The 17959-nt window shown below is 34.4% G+C and overlaps 1 protein-coding gene across 4 annotated transcripts in view; it reads left to right on the top strand.

The window, feature by feature from the left end:
* The window catches only part of ABHD18 (abhydrolase domain containing 18), a 49295-nt gene that overhangs the window by 11406 nt on the left and 19930 nt on the right, over positions 1-17959 (top strand). For 3 of the 4 annotated variants that reach the window (XM_042983934.1, XM_015541892.2, XM_042983933.1), the window contains 6 exons: positions 6672-6780; positions 7418-7502; positions 11202-11302; positions 15807-15885; positions 15991-16075; positions 17869-17896. In XM_042983934.1, the coding sequence (XP_042839868.1) occupies positions 6689-6780; positions 7418-7502; positions 11202-11302; positions 15807-15885; positions 15991-16075; positions 17869-17896 (470 nt within the window). In that variant the 5' untranslated portion in view covers positions 6672-6688. Of the gene's footprint in view, positions 1-6671; positions 6781-7415; positions 7503-11201; positions 11303-15806; positions 15886-15990; positions 16076-17868; positions 17897-17959 lie in introns of those variants that run through there. The other variant, XM_042983935.1, reaches the window with a different exon arrangement.

Here is a 17959-nt window from a genome sequence, read left to right as displayed (position 1 = left end):
TACTACTTGGCAATCAGAAAGGATGAAATCTTGCCCTTGGCAACATCATGGATGGGACCTAAGTGTATTATGATAAGTGAAATAAGTCAGAGAAAGACAAATATACAATTTCACTCATGTGGAATTTAAGAAATACAGCAGATGAACATAGGGAAGAGAAGGAAAAATAAGATTAGAAACAGGGAGACAAACCATAAGAGACTTTTTTTTTTTACATTTATTTATTTTTGAGAGAGAGAGAGAGAGAGAGAGCGCGCGCGCGCGCGCGCGCGCGTGCACACCAGTGGGGGAGGGGCAGAGAGAGAATGCGACACAGAATCCGAAGCAGGCTCCAGGCTCAGCAGTCAGCCCAACGCGGGGCTTGAACTCACAAACCATGAGATCATGACCTATGCCGGAGCTGGATGCCCAACTGACTGAGCCACCCAGACTCCCCAAGAGACTCTTAAATACAGAGAATAAACAGGGTTGCTGAAGGAGAGGTAGTTGGGGGATTGGGCTAAGTGGATGATGGGCATTAAGGAGGGCACTTGTGGGATGAGCGCTGGGTGTTGTATATAAGTGGTGAATCACTGGGTTCTACTCCTGAAACCAATACTGCACAGTATGTTAACTAAATTGAATTAAATAAATAAATTCTAATTTTAAAAAAATCTACAAAAAATCCTGTTTAAGAAAAAAGAAAAAGGAATCATATTCATAGTAGTTATCACAAATACTAAATAATTTATTAGTCATGTAACATGTTTAATAAAAATACTTAAAGGACAGAATAAAATATTAATGGAGGAAATAAAGAAAACTGGATGAAAAGGCTAAAAAAATAATAACAGTGTTACTAAGTTAATATGTGAATTAAACACACTATTGGTTACATTACAAATAGGATATCGTATAAGTTATGACAAACATAATTGGAATGTAAATGAAAAGTTCATTGTAGACGTATAAACAGTAAAACAACAGTTTGTAAAAGCTACTTAAAAGGGGTTTTAAAAATGGAATGTAGGGCAACTGGGTGGCTCGGTTGGTTAAGTGCCAGACTTCGGTTCAGGTCATGATCTCACGGTTCATGGGTTCAAGCCCTACTTTGGGCTCTGTGCTGGCAGCTCAGAGCCTGGAGCCTGCTTCAGTTTCTGTGTCTCCCTCTCTCTCTGTCCCTCCCCCACTCACTCGCTCTCAAAAATAAGTAAACATTAAAAAAAATTTTTTAATAAAAAAAGTAAAAATGGAATGTAGGTTTTAGAACTAGATCTATGTTTATAAAAGAATTCTAGGTTTAAAAAATAGCAATTAGCAGTAGAGAAAAAAATAATGTTTCTAGAAATTTGGTTAATAAAAAAATATTTTATAGTGTTCTCCAATGACAGGAAAATGAGTGATAGGTAGTGAGGAGGGCACTTGTGATGAGTAGTGAGTGCTGTATGTAAGTAATGAATCACTAAATTCTACACCCGAAATTAATATTACACTGTATGTTAACTAACTGGAGTTTAAATATAAACTTAAAACTACCAAAAAAAGGGGGGGGGGGGGGAGATGTAACATTAAAAAAATTGAATCATACCCTTCTTCCAGTGTGTTAAGGTGTGGTGAGATGGATTGGTTTGATTATATAAACATTTTAGAAAATTTGTAGAATGCATGTAAAGCTAATTTTTAAAATTAATAGAATGGTAAAAGCTTTTTTGCTGTGAATCAAGTTTCACAGTTAGTGTCAGAGATATCTTTTAAAGCAAATATATCAGGCTAGAGATACTAATATACCTAAAGGTTCTTAGATAAGCATATGAAAAAATATCAACAAAAATTGAGTGGTGGAGAGAAGGGAGTAAATATATCCACCATTATTTATATCTGGAATTAACAAATACTGTGTAGAACATGGAAGTATAGGTTTAAGTATTAAATAAAGTTATAAGGGTAGAGACCACTTTTGGGCAACCAACTTAAATAATGGAAACCCGAGTAAGGTAGAAGGGCCCACAGTGACCCCTGGCTGAACACATAGGCCCATTAGACCACCTTGTAATAGCCTTAGACTCTAACTGACCAATTACAACCAGGCACAGTTCCTAAGATTACCAAAAATGGGAAAATTACATATGTTCCCAGGCTCCCTCACTCTGCCCTAAAACTATGGCTCCCCACCACAGCCTCATGGCAGACAGTCTCTGTTTTGCTATCCTGCCTGCAGCTTCCTTGCAGTGAGTGTATTCATAAACGTCTGTCTCCATTGTTCTGCCTTGGATGAATTCTTTCACCTTTTGTACTGCTGGCTTCCACCCAGTCGGGTTGCCCCATATTTGGTGCCCCCCACCATCCATTTGGGAGACCCCACAATAAGGATAATCAGTAATATTGTTGCTATTAGCAATAGGTGATAATCAGTAATATTGTTGGTATTGGCAGGTATAGCACTTAAATTTCAAAGTACTGTTTAAGTGCTTCATAAATAGTAACTCATTTTATTTATTTTTATTTCTATTCCTTAAATGTTTATTTTTGAGAGAGAGAAAGGATGCATGCACATATAAGCAGAGGAGAGGCAGAGAGAGGGGATCAGAGGATCTGGAGCGGGCTCTGTGCTGACAGCAGAGAGCCTGAGGGGGGGCTCAAACTCATAAACCATGAGATCATGACCTGGGCGGAAGTGGGATGCTTAACCAACTGAGCCACCCAGGAGCCCAAGTAACTCACTTACTTCTCATACCAATCCTTACAGGTAAGTACTGTCATTATCCCCATTTTACAGATGACTCACAGATATATGACAGAAAGGATAAGCAACTTGCGCAGTCACATGGTAGAGGATTCAACCAAGGGAAAAGTGTATGCTCTTAGCCATTTTGACATACTGAACCTTAAATATCTCTCTTTCAAATTTATATATACTCAAATGTAAAACAATTAAATGTGAATAATTTTTAAAAACCAAAAAAATCAATAAAACCAAAAATGGAACAAAACCTAACCCAAAAGGTATCATAATAAATATAAATGGGCTGAACTCACCTATTATTAGAAAAAAATGAGGCGGTCCTATAAATCAGCATGGTGAGGAAGAACATTGGAAAAAGACAAATATGAAGTTGGTCCCTTCTGTCTTAAAAAAAAAAAAAAAAAAAAACACCCAAAACTCCTAAAATATGTGTACATGTATAAATGGATAGGGCTCACAGGTATATAACATTAAAAACAATGGTCACCATTTGGGAAGAGAGGAAGCTTCACAGGAGTAAAGAGAGACTTCTCAGCTTTGCTCTATATATTTTTATGTTGTTTGAATCCTGCCAAAACTAAGTTTTTTAATTAAAAAAAATTTTTTTAACGTTTATTTTTGAGAGACTCAGAGACAGAGTACAAGTGGGGGAGGGGCAGAGAAAGAGGGAGACAAGGAATCTGAAACAGACTCCAAGCTATAAGCTGTCAGCACAGAGCCCTTTCCATGGCTCAAACTCACGAACTGGGAGATAATGACCTGAGCTGAAGTCGGACACTTAACTGACTGAGCCAACCAGGTGCCCCTCCTAAGTTTTGAGTTTGTGTAGGTAAGTAAATAATATCAAGGAAAACAAATTCCAGACTGTTAGCACTAAGTATCTCTGAAAAGTAGAAGGAAGTAATGGGAACAAGACTATTCTTCCTCTCTTTACTGTATCTCCTTCTCTATTGTTTGAATTTAAAAATGTTAAATGAGTGAGTGCCTGGGAGGCTCAGTCAGTTAAGCATCTGACTCATCTCAGGTCTTGATCTCAGGGTCATGAGTTCAAGCTCCACATTGGGCTCAGTGATGGGCATGAAGCCTACTTAAAAAAGTTGCAGTGAGAATCTGTGAAATAGCAAAGAAGAGAGCATGTGATCATTTTCTTTTGCCTTTCCTCTTACATAAATTATCTATTCCTGTGCTTTACCAACCGACTAGATAGTTTTTACAAATTTTATTGGAACATTGTCCATGAGTAGACTTCAGGAAGTATATAATTTTAATGAGATTTGCAGTTTAAAGTTTTGGCTGCTGCTTCTTCTTATGTAGGTCTTGGCTTAAATGTTACCTCTTTGGTTAAGTGGGGCTTTTTTTTTGACAATCAAAGGAGTCTTCTTTATCACACTCTCTTGTTATATTATCTTTATAGTGTTGTCATCATCTATTCTTTGCTTTTTAAAAAAAATATTTTTCCTACATGAAAATACAAGATCTGTGAAAGGAAGAATGTGCCTTGATCATCTTATAGCACAGGACCTAAAATAATGCTTACATATAGTAAGCACTTAATATTTGTTGCTTAAATGAAAAAAGTAATATTCTTAAAAGTTCAGAAACTTGCATTTTTGGGAAACTAAATGATGATAATTTACTGGACTCTGGTAACCAGAATACGTTTATCTATTTATAGTGGTAGATACAAGTAGTATAATAAACAAAGCTGGATATGCATTATGGTTTCTTTTCCATAACATTATTATGCCAAAACCAAATTTTAATCAAGGTTAAAAATTAATTGGGGCGCCTGGGTGTCTCAGTCGGCTAATCATCAGACTTCAGCTCGGTTATGATCTCTCCGCTCGCGAGTTCAAGCCCCATGTCAGGCTCTGCACTGACACCTCAGAGCCTGGAGCCTGCTTTGGATTCTGTGTCTCCCTCTCTCTCTCTGCTCCTCCCCCACTTGCAGTCTGTGTGTGTGTGTCTCTCTCTCAAAGGTGGATAAAATTTTTTTAAAAAAATTAAAAAAAGGAATAAAAATTGATTAACACATGAAAATCGGCAAAAAGAGAGTGGTATTAAGAAGTACTAAATACTGTACTCTCTGTCTTTATACTGTATTGCTTAACAAGTACATTATCTAGTAATTGTTTGTTCTTGGTCCTAAGAATTGTGAAAGGCATTATGAATGATTTGGTTTTGCTGGTCCAGTCGTAAAAACAATAAAGTACCAGCCCAGTTAATGGTAGTTTGGGTTGTATACCTATGTAAACAAAGAGGAACATTAAGTTAAACTTGTATTTTGTTACAAATCAAAGAGCAAAAGTATAAAACATAAGTGGTGGTTCCATTAAAACATTCAAAATAATAGATAAGTACTTACTAAAGCTCACTGATAGAAATGCACATTTCTATTTTCCATTTTTCTAGGTAGAATAAACCCTGAAAATGAATCACATTTTGCCCACAAATCAAAACTACACCATTCCATTTGAAAAGACAGGCAGGTATTTAAAAATAAAATAAAATAAAAAAAAACACTTTAGAAATATTTGGGAAAGTTAAATAAGTGGTACAAAGTTTTCACGAATCATAGTTTAGTAGACAGGCAATGTAGAATAGTAGTTAGATCTTGCTGTGTGCCTGGGATTCAGTTTTAGCTCTACCTACCACTAGCTCTGTGATCTTAAATAAATCACCTATTTTCTCCGTGCTTCAGTTGGGATAGTAGATCCTTCTTCATAAAGTTGTTGGGAGGTTTAAACAAGAATGTGTATGTGTATGTGTTTGTATTTTTACAAAATGATGCGTGGCAGATTGTACAGTACTACATAAGTAATAGCTACAGCTATTGTTATCCAATAAATATTGAGTGTTAGTTGCTGTGCTGAAGGTGGGAAGACCTTACCCTAAAAGAATACACAGTTTATCTTCTCTACTTTCATCCCAGTTCCTTTTGTCTATATTTCACGTCTTATATCTGAGAGAATAAATTTAAGGTACATAGTTTAATCTCAATCTTAAATTTTTTCTCCAGTTTTATTGACATATAATTAATATGTAACATTGTATTAATTTAAAACTTACAGCGTAATGATTTGACTTACGTATATATTGTGAAATGATTATCACAATAAGTTTAACATCCATCACCAAATATAGTTGCACATTTTTTTCTTGCAATGAATATTTTTAAGATCTGTAAGATAAATAGTTCTGGGGGTGTAATGTACATTATGGTAACTATAGTTAAAAATATACAGTATATTGGCACCTGCTGGCTCAGTTGGTTAGGCATCTAACTCTTGGTTTGGGCTAAGGTCATGATCTCACTGTTTAGTTTACGAATGTGAGCCCCACGTCGGCCTCTGAACTAACAGCAGGGAGCCTGCTTGGGATTCTCTGTCTTCCTCCCTCTGCCCCGGCCCTGCTCATGCTCACTTGCTCTCTCTCAAAATAAATACATTAAACACACACACACACACACACACACACACGCACGCATGCACGTACGCACGCACGCATATATATGTGGCACCTGGGTGGCTTAGTTGCTTGAGTGTTGGACTCTTTATTTTGGCTGAGGTCATGATCCCAGGGTCGTGGGGTGGAGCCCAGCATCAGGCTCCATGCTGAACAGAGATTAAGATTCTTTGTCTGTCTGTCTGTCTCTCTCTCTCCCTCCCCCTGCCTCTCTCTCTCTCTCTCTCTCTCTCTCTCTCTCTCTCTCTCCCTCTCCCTCCCTTTACCCCTCCCCCCTATGCCCCTCCCCCACTCGCACATGCACACTCTTCCTAAAATAAAATAAATATACACAGATAGATGGATAGTATGTTTGAAAGTTGCAAAGTTCCAAGGAGAGTAGATCAATCTGTAATTTTTACCTGATATTTAAAGAGATGGCTAGGAAATTGACCTAGTGCCTAAAATAAAATATTTTAAAGTTATTTTAAATTTTGTTTCATAGATGTTTGTTTGTTACTAATGGGTGTCAGCAAGTTAGATATTCTATACCGGAGACTTCTCCTCACAAAACTTTTTATCAGAGGATGGGGGAGGCCAGAGGATCTCAAAAGGTAACCATTTTTTTCTTAATGTTTATTCTAAATTTGTTTTAGTAAAAAAAATTAAAAAATTTTTTTCAGTGATACAATCCTTTGTTATAAATATGAAGTGATTGACAAATTAAGCATTAAAGTATATAAAATATTAAATTGCTTCTTTTTCTCTTCTGTCTTTAATTATTTCTGTTTTATCTTATATAACCATAAATTATTTTTAAAGTAATTTTAAAATTAAAAATAAAGAGCTCTCAAATACAAAGTAGATTTTGAACTTTAATTATTTTTAAGTTGCTTATAGTTTCCAGGGATAGAGCTTCCTCATGTATATTGAATTTGTAATGACTATAAAGCTGGGATATACTATAGGTCATAGAAGTATCTGGACTTAAGAAAATGAATTTTCAGGATTTATGCCTTTAATTTTGAGTATTGCATATGTTAATTGCTTTCTGAACCATATTTCTTAAATGTTTTATGGATAAGATGTCCAGCTTGAATAAAAACCAGTAGCCTCATCTTTTTCTCTAATGATTTGAATTAAATTTTAACATAGCTTATGAACTGGACTTGCAAATTTTTCAGCATTATACATCACTCCCTGTATAATGGGCATATTGAATTTTCCCTTTTTCCCCCCTTATCCTAATAGACTCTTCGAATTCAGAAAGATGATTGGAAATCGAGAAAGATGTCAGAATCTGGTTTCAAGTGATTACCCAGTACACATTGATAAGGTATTTAAATGAAAGAAATGCAATTACAGAAATTCTGGTTTAACATAAATATGTGTCAAGAATAGGTTGAGGGGTGTCTGGCTGGCTCAGTCAGTGGAGTGAGTTCAAGCCCATGCTGGGTGTAGACATTCTTGAAAATAAAATCTTAAATAATAATAATAATAAAATAAAGCTTAAAAAAAGAATAAGTTGAATATTGGAGTATAATAACAAACACTAAAACATGAGTACAGTATAGACTTTTCATTTAATATGATTAAAATAAATACCATATGTATCCTAATAGGATGCTTATAATAATTGTAATCATGTATATGAGAGCATATATTTAGTACTTGCTTGAACAGAAGAAAATATTTAAGGCTTCATCTTTTTGAGCCTCATTTTGTATCTTTAGGATCAGAAGGATTAAAATATTTAAGAAGAATTATGAGTAATACAGGGAAGTATTCTACTTGGAGAATCAGCACATGAGAAGTTGTTAACCAAAACGCCTATTAAATAACATCAGGGAAATGTTATGGGAACTAATTGGTGAAAGAATGGTAGAAAGAAAACGCAGTAATATTAGAGAAAATTAGAGAATATATTTGAAATAGTGTTGTTTTTTAGCAACCATGTTTTTCTGTAAAACAGTTCTAGGATTATATAATTGGATAATTGAAGTATTGTTGGGGAAGGGGTACAAATGCAAAGCCTTCATATCTCATTGCCCTTCAACCAAAGTAACTCTATTTTCATCTCTTATATGTATTGGATATCCTTAGAGGATTTCATTTTTCAAAACAGTTCCACTGCTAAAAACAAAATTTTATAAATTGGAAATCCCTCATCCATACCATATAGCTCTTCTTTCTATAGCTTCTGGATTTAGAACATTTCTCCCTCAAATTTTGCTAAATGTTACTATTTACCTGGTTTTTTTATTCTATTATAAATCACAGGCTTAAAATAAATTAAAAGCATACCAAGTAAAAAATCAAAAAGCTAACTTTCTGTCACTTTCCACTGCTTAATTCTATTTGTATCCCAAGGAAAAATTACTGTTAAGATTTGGGGATGCATCCATTCCTCTTCCCCTATTGTTCCCATTACTGTCTCTTTTGGTTTTTAAAAATTGAGGTAAAATTCACCTGCCATGAAATTCACCTTTTTTAAGGTGTGCAGTTAAGTGTTGTTGTTCTTTTATTATTCTTCCTAAGATGTGCAAACATCACCACTATCATTAGCCAATTCCAGAACATTTTTATCTCCTCAAAAAGAAACTGTGTACCCATTAGCTGTTACTTCCTACTTCCCCAGCCTCCCACCTGTTAGCAGCCACTAATCTGCTATCTCAATGGACCTATTCTAGACTTTTCATATAAATGGAATCATATAATATGAGGTCTTTGTGTCTGGCTTATTTCACTTAGCAAATTTTCTTGGTTCATCCATGTTATGTAACATTACCTTCTTCTTTTTTATTGCTAAATAATATTCCATTGTATAGATATGTGACATTTTGTTTATCCATTTATCAGCTAATGACCATATGGATTGTTTCTGTTCTTTGACTATTATCAATAAGGCTGTGAACATTCATGTTCAATTGTTTTTGTGTATATATGTTTTGAATTTTTTTGATATTAATCTAGTAGTGGAATTTCTGGGTCATATGGTAATTCTGTACTTAACTTTTTGACAAACTAAGAACTGTTTTCCAAAGTGCACCATTTTACTTTTCCCACCAGTAGTGTATAATAGTTCCAATTTGTCCACATTCGCACTAATATTTGTATTAAATAGTCATCCTAATGGGTGTGAAGTATTTTATTGTGGTTTTCAATATGCCTTTCCCTTATAACTGTGATGTTGAGCATCTTTTCATGTGCTTAATGGCCATTTGTATATCTTCTTTGGAGACATCTATGAAATCATTGCCTATTTTTAACCGGGTTATTCATCTTTTTATTGTTGAGTTATAGCTGGTTTAATTTTTCAGTCTATATTACTTATGGTTCTAAATTGCTTTTTTTTCTTACCAAGTTGCCATTTGTCCCAACACTATTTGTGGGATTATTACTCCCTTTCACATTAATCTGTGCTGCCTCCTTTATCAAATAGTTTATTATTCTAAATCATATAAATTCATATTGTACACATCAGGTCTCCTTACCATTTTGAAAAAATGCAGTGCAATCCTAATTAAAATACTCAATTTAGAACTAAAGTCTGTAAAATGATCTTAAAATTATTTTGGGAAGAATCATGAAAGTATAATCAGATCAGGAACACCTAAAAAAGAAGAGTGATAAGGAAAACCTACTTCAGTCATTTGTCAATAGATATTATAAAGCTGCAGCATGATCAAACAGCATGATATTGGTATAAATGAAAGGTAGGCTAATAAGCATTATCTACAATAGCCAGATTATGGAGACAGCGCAAGTGGCCATCATCTGATGAATGGATGAAGAAGATGTGGTATACACACACACACACACACACACACACACACACACACACACACACACGCTGGAATATTACTCAACCATAAAAAAAGAATGAAATCTTGCCATTTGCAATGATGTGGATGGAGTTAGTATTAAGCTCAGTGAAAAAAATACTGTGTGATTTCACTCATATGTGGAATTTAAGAAACAAATGAACCAAAGGGGAAAAAAGAGAGAGAGGGAGGCAAACCAAGAAACAGACTCTTAACTATAGAACACAAATTGATGGCTACCAGAGGGGAGGCAGATGGAGGAATGGGTTAAACAGGTGATGGGGATTAAGGAGGGCACTTGCTGTGATGTGCACTGGGTATTTGATGTTAAGTGATGAACCACTAAATTCTACATCTGAAACTAATATTGCACTGTATGTTAACTAGCTAGAATTTAAATAAAAACTTGGAAGCCAAAAACCAGAAAAAACCTTTTAAACGAGTGGGGGGAAAAAAGATAGACTTACAAGACCCAATAAAGGATTGAAAATAATGTTATAACTTATTAAAACTTACTTCATGATAAAGTAGCATTTTAAGTCACATGCAAAACAAAATGTGGATTATTTAATAAGACATTGCTGGCTAGAAATTTTGTTTTAAAATAAGATGGTTATATATGGTATCCACAGATAAAATTTTTTGTTTACAATTTTAATGAAAATATGTGGTGCTTTACTGCTAATTTAATTTTGATTACTGACCTGATAAAGATTTTTTATTTATAAAAAATAACTGATGAAGGGAAAGTTTAGGTGTCAGACATTAGCAAATGCCTTTGCTATAAATATAAATATACATTTCTCCTTATTTAATGTTTACATGACTCATTGTCTCAATGGATTGCTTAAACATCAAGTCAACCCTTATTTGATTGCAGTAAATTATTTTTACAGTTTCTTTGTAAATTGTTCTTATGTTTATTTTGATATTTTTGAATTCTTCCAACTAGTATTTTATTGACTTATTTCATGCTTTTGTACAAATGCAATTTATTTATAGTTTACTTTTCCAACTAGCCTGTAGTAAAGGATGTAAAAGGAAAAGAAATGTGTGTGAGGAGCCATGCTTCAGAAAACTGACTGGGGCAAAAGAATACATGGTAGTCAGTGAAAAAATTTTTAATTGAATGGAACGTTTTTATATTAAAACATGCATGATAGACCTTAGTCTATATGTATGTATACATTTTGGTCTTGCTTTTCTTTTAGATTGAAGAGCAGTCAGACTGTAAGATCCTAGATGGACACTTTGTTTCCCCCATGGCCCACTATGTGCCTGATATAATGCCAATTGAATCTGTTATTGCAAGGTAAGAATTTTTATTCAGAAAGTTTAAAGTAGTAAGTTATTTTTTACTTACAATTATAATATCAATGGCATACTATTTTTAATTGGTTAGCATTAATTGCAATAATTATTTAGCATTGCTCCCGGTAAATGTGGGGTGAAGCAGAATAAAACTATAGAAAAGAGACTGTTATAAATAATTTATATAAGCCTAATGGAACCACAAAGATAAAACCTATTAGATAAACAAAAGACAAAGAGAAAGAAATCTAAGCATTCCACTACAGAAAATCATCAAATCACAAAGAGACAAAAAGAAGAAAGGAACAAAAGAATAATAAAATAATAAAAAGAATAACACAACAGCCAGAAAACAATAAACAAAATGGCAATAATAAATTTATAACTGTCAATAATCACTTTAAATGTAAACCAACTGAATTCTCTAATCAAAAGACTTAGACTGGCTGAATGGATTGAAAAAAAAGAAAAAACAGGACTCAAGTATGTGCTGCCTATAAAAGACTCACTTCCAGGGCACCTGGCTGGCTCAGTTGGAAGATCATTCAACTCTTGATCTCGGGGTTTGAGTGTAAAGATTACTTAAATAAATAAATCAGCTTTAAAAGAAAACTGTTTAAGAAAAAAAGATTCACTTCAGATGAAGGAGATACATAGACTAAAAGTAAAGGGATGGAAAAAGATACTCCATGCAAATGAAAGTCAAAAGAAAATAAAGGTAGCTATATTATATCATACAAAAAAGACAAAGATTGGAGGGGCACCTGGGTGGCTCAGTCAGTTAAGCATCTGACTTGGGTTCAGGTCATGATCTAATGGTTCATGAGTTTGAGCCCTGAATCGAGCTGTCTGCTGTCAGCACAGAGCCTGCTTCAGATTCTCTGTCCCCCCCTCTCTCTGCCCCTCCCTCCCTCTTTCTCAAAAATAAACATTAAAAACAAATATTGGATAAGGGTTAAAGAAGGTCATTATATAATGATAAAGGGATCAGTCTAACAAGAGGATATAACATTTGTAAATATTTATGTACCCAATATAGGAGCTAAATATATATTTAAAAAAATTAACGGGGCGCCTGGGTGGCTCAGTCGGTTGAGTATCCGACTTCGGCTCAGGTCACGATCTCGCGGTTCGTGGGTTCGAGCCCCGCATCGGGCTCTGTGCTGATGGCTCAGAGCCTGGAGCCTGTTTTGGATTCTGCGTCTCCCTCACACTGTGCCCCTCCCCTGCTCATGCCCTGTCTCTCTCTCTCTCTCTCAAAAATAAATAAACATAAAAAATTTAAAAAAGTAAAAAAAAAACCTTTTAAAAAAATTAACAAACTTGAAGGCAGCAATAGAATAATAGTCGGGAGCTTTAATACCTGACTTGCAGCAATGGATAGATGATCCAGACAGAAAATCAGTAAGAAAACATTGGACTCAAACTACCCATTAGATCAAGTGGACTTAACCTAGATATTCACAAAATATTATATCCAGCAGCATCTGAATACACATTCTTTTAAAATACACAGGGCGGGGCACCTGGGTGGCTCAGTCAGTTAAGCATCCTACTTTGCCTCAGGTTGTGATGTCACAGTTCATGAGTCTGAGCCCCACATCGGGCTCTATGCTAACAGCTCAGAGCCTGGAGCCTACTTCGGCTCCCTCTCTCTCTGCTTCTCCCCCGCTTGTACTCTGTCTCTCTCTCTCAAGAAAATAAACATTAAAATTTTTTTTAAAAAATTAAAAATAGAACTACCATGTATGATCCAGCAACTCCACTTCTGGGTATATATTTGAGGGAAACAAGAACATTGATTTGAGAAAATATCTGCACCCCCGTGTTCATTGCAGCATTATTTACAATAGCCAAGACATGGATCCAACCTAAATGTCCATCAGTGGATGAAAGGATAAGGAAGTGGTATATAAAAGGAGTGCAGTATTATTCAGACATAAGAAAGAAGGAAATTCTCCAGGGGCATGTGCATGGCTCAGTTGGTTGAACGGTTAAGTGTCTGACTCTTGATTTTGGCTCAGGTCATGATCTCGTGGTCGGTGGGATTGAGCCCCATGTTGGGCTCTGCACTGACAGCAGAGCCTTCTTGGGATTCTCTCTCTCCCTCTCCCTCTCTCTACCCCTCCATCCTCTCTTTTCAAAGTAAATTAAATAACAACAGCAACAAAAAAGGAAATTCTCCCATTTGCAACTACATGGACCTTGAGAACATTATGCTAAGTGAAATAAGTCAGACAAGGACAGATACCATATGTTCTCACTTATATGTGGAATCTAAAACAACGATGACAACAACTTGGAACTCAGAGATACAAAGAACAGACTGGTAGTTGCCAGAGTTGGGAGTGGGGGCTGGGTGAATTGGGTGAAAGCGGTGAAAAGGTACAAACTTTGTTATAAAATAAGTCTTGAGGATATAATGTACAGCATGGTGACTGTAGTTAATACTGTATTGTATATTTGAAAATTGCTAAGACAGTAGATCTTAAAAGTTCTTATCACAAGAAAAAGGATTTTTGTAGCTATGTGTGGTAATGGATGCTAACTATTGTGATGATCATTTCACAATACATACATATATCAAATCATTGAATTATATACCTGAAACTAATAATATATGTCAATTATCTCAGTATTTAAAAAGAGATTTTGGAAGCTGAAAATGGGAAGCCATTAAGATCTATATAGATACTTTCCCTACCTCCCTTTCCTGTATGCTTCCTGGTCTCTTATCCCTGCTTTATGACCCATGCCATTTCTCTGTGGGTAGTTTATCTTTCTCTGCTTCTCATGCAGTGACAAAAAATAGCTACCACAGCTCCACAGAGCCTTCATGTTGAAAGCTCAACAGAATCTAGAGTCTGTTCTAATTACAGACTACCAAAAGAACAAATCTTTACTGCCCTAATTTGTACTACCCCAGACCCAATCAACTGTAGCTGAGGAGCTCACATGAACTCTACCTATTCATCACAGGGCATTGGAAAATACTCTTGTGAGAAGGTACTATAATATGAGCAGACAGACTAATTAGTGAGCCTCTATTAGATGAGTGGTCAGTTATTACTGTAATAAAATATTCTTATTAATTTAAAGCTATTCTCCAATAATGAAGTCTCTACATGGAATGCTATGAAACAGAAGGAAAAAAATAATAGCAGAGATGTCCAGCATTTCACAGAAAGCATTTTTAAATGTTTTTATTTACCCCAAATCATCAAAATATCAAGAAGCAGGACAGTTCTGAGAATGCAAAATGAAGTAGAGTTGTTAACATTGGCAGTTTTGATGAAGAGATTAAAAATTAAGAGTTAGTTCCCATGAGCACAAAACAGAAAGAACCACTGAACCCTCCTAAATGTACTTGTGTGTATTCTCTATTCAACAATTTATTGATAATAGATAACTAGTGATATTGTCCCCTGCACAAGCAAAATAAGCTCAAAATTGAGGTTTATGTTGCCTGAGAATGCAGCTACCTAAGGTCAAACCTTGAGTTGACAGAATGCAGTATTATACTAGATAATAATTCTAAAATATCAATTGCTAAGGAAATTAAAAAGGCAAGTAAACCAGTTTAGGAAGATAAAGTTCTGAAGATGAACGGTGGTGATTGTTGCATGACACTGTAAATATGATTTTTAAAAAAATTTTTTGAGTTTATTAATTTTGAGAGAGTGAGTGGGAGAGGGGCAGAGAAAGAGGATGAGAGAGAGAATCCCAAGCAGGCTTTATGCTGGTAGTGCAGAGCCTGATGCGGGACTCAAGCCCACGAACCATGAGATCATGACTTCAGCCAAAACCAAGAGTCGGAAGCTTAACTGAGCCACCCAGGTGTCACCCCAACAATGTAAATGTACTTAATGCTGCTGAACTGTACAACTTAAATATAGTTAAAATGGTAAATTTTATGTTACATGTATTTTACCACAATTAAAATAAAAGTCCTATAGGGAAAAAACATTAAATGAAAAGCAAATTACTACAATAAGAAGATGACACATAGGGAAAACTTTTTTGTTTTTTGTTTTTTGTCATCTGGCATGGATTGCTTTTTCTCCAAGTTGGAAAGCAAAAGAGATAACATAAAGTATTTTACTGATACATCAACAGCTTGTACAACCAAGCATTATTCCTGCAAGGAGAAAAAGCAGAGCTATATAGAGAGTTGTTGTTTCTAAGACTTATATATATTGATGTCTCAACAAAATAAGAAAATTTCATTATGCATTTATAAAGTGATACTGAATAAGGTAAAAATGATTACAATGAATTCTGCATTTATATTGTACTGCATATTTTAATATCCTAATATAATATCCTAATATAACAAATTTATAATATCTTATTTGCCTTTATGCAAACATGAATTATTCATCATAATTTGAATGTCAAAATTCTGAATGATCTCTTCTCCCAAATAATTTAATTATTTACAAATTGAAAGTTTGTATTGAAAACCTTCTAAAGAGAATTCTACTTATGTGTTTTATTTTAAATAGGTTCCAACTTATTGTTCCTAAGGAGTGGAACAGCAAATATAAACCTGTATGCATTCATCTTGCTGGAACAGGAGATCATGTAAGACTTTCTTATGACGCCTTAATCCCTAATTTGTTAACATACTCTTTGTAACACAGATGTGGTTATTACATTCTTTAAGTATGTCATCTTTTCTTTCCTTAGCATTACTGGAGACGACGAACACTAATGGCTCGTCCTATGATTAAAGAAGCCCGAATGGCTTCTTTGTTGCTAGAAAACCCTTATTATATCCTTTTGTGATACCTAGAAATCTTTTCTCTTATTTATAGATTTAGTCTTCAAAAAGAATGATAGATAGTAACCAGCTTTTCTAAACCAGTTAAATTTAGTGTCAGTTCAGAAAATATTTAAGAAGCAAGAATGAAAAGAAGTGAAAAATTATTTCATGCCTTTAAACAACCAATGTTAAGGATTGTGCTTCCACTGTGTAATGAAGATAAATTGTACTTTTTTCTTATAAAACTTATGCTGGATTTTAATATTATTAAGTCAAATGTTTGCTATTAAGGAAACCTTCATGTTTTAAATTCATTTACATTTAAGTCATCAGTTGAGGTTTAGAACAGTTCTTAACTTGACTTTCAAGATGACGTCAGACTATTCCCAGAAGAAGAAACGAAACTGATGCACAGATATAAAGAAATGTTCGGGGCACCTGGGTGGCTCAGTTGGTTAAGCATCTGACTCTTGGTTTCGGCTCAGGTCATGATCTCACGGTTCGTGAGTTCAAGCCCCACATAGGTCTCTGTGCCAACAGCGCAGAGCCTGCAGAGCCTGCTTGGGATTCTCTCTCCCCTCTCTTTCTGTTCCTACCCCATTCATGTACTCTCTCTTTCTCTCTCAAAAATAAATAAACTGTAAAAAAAAATTTTAATTTAAAAGAAATGTTCAACGTTGCTGGTAATAAGAGAAATGTAAAGTTAAAGCAACATTACCAAAGATTTAAAAAATAAAACCCAGTAGTTGCGAGGCTATTGTAAAAAAAAAAAAAAAAAAAGGCACTCTTTTTACTAATGGCTGTGAAAATTGGTTTAATCCTTGGGGAAAGCATTTCTACTGTATGTATCAGGAGCATTAAAAAATCTTAAGTCCCTTGACAGTGATTTTGATTCTTGGAAATTTATTCTAAGGATAAAATACGAAGAAAAGAGAAAGTTGATTGAAAAGAGATTTATATAATTTTATTTATAATAGTAAAGCATTAGAAATAGCTTAAATGTCTCACAATAGAAAAATGGTTGAGTAATTTGTGGTTCATAATATTAGAATATTATGTGATTGGTTATGTATATTGCTCTACCATTTACTACCTGTATGACCTTGGACCTGTTATGTAACCTTTTAGTACCTCAGATTTTTCATTGGTAAATGGGAATAATCTCTTAGGTTATTCAGAGTATTAACTAGTTAATACTGTCTAGAACAGTGCCTGGTAAATGACATTCAGTAAATTTTAATGGTTATTGTTAAAAAGTTTACAGTAATATATGAAAAGTATAATGCAAAAATAGGATACAAAACTGTGGTGTGACATAGATAGGCAGAAAACCTAAAAACAGAAAATCCATTAAAAACTGTGTGTAAGGAAAAAATACTGGACATACACCAAAATATTAATATGGTTGTCTGTACATGAAGTAGTTTTTCTTCTAATATACTTTTCTGTATTTTCTAGATTTTATATAGTCAACATATAAATGAAAAAAAAAAAACAACCTTAATTTTAAAATTAAGTTGAAGATTGCACAGCCCTTTGGATATACTAAACACATTAAATTGTGCACTTAAAATGGGTGAATTATGTGGTATGCAATGTCAATAAAGCTGTTTTAAAAAAGAAAAAAATAATCACATTGAAAATCCTGAGAACTCCTCAACAGCCTATTTGAGATAATTAGAAAATAGTTTTTTCAGTAATAAATTGTGTTCAAATGTAACTATTTTGCTTAAGTAAATATGTTTTGAGACACAAACTGTATTTAATTATTTTAAAACTTTCTCTTTGACCCACATTCTTAAATGGCTGCAGGAAACCCAAGGACCAAATGTAAGTATACATCACCTTCGTTTTTGTAATCTTTATGCCAAATTTTTAGTGGTATTAAAATTT

The sequence above is a fragment of the Panthera tigris genome, chromosome B1 (assembly GCF_018350195.1).
Source record: "Panthera tigris isolate Pti1 chromosome B1, P.tigris_Pti1_mat1.1, whole genome shotgun sequence".
Lineage (NCBI taxonomy): Eukaryota > Metazoa > Chordata > Mammalia > Carnivora > Felidae > Panthera > Panthera tigris.
Note: the sequence above shows the minus strand (reverse complement) of the source record. Positions and strands in the feature narration are given on the sequence as shown.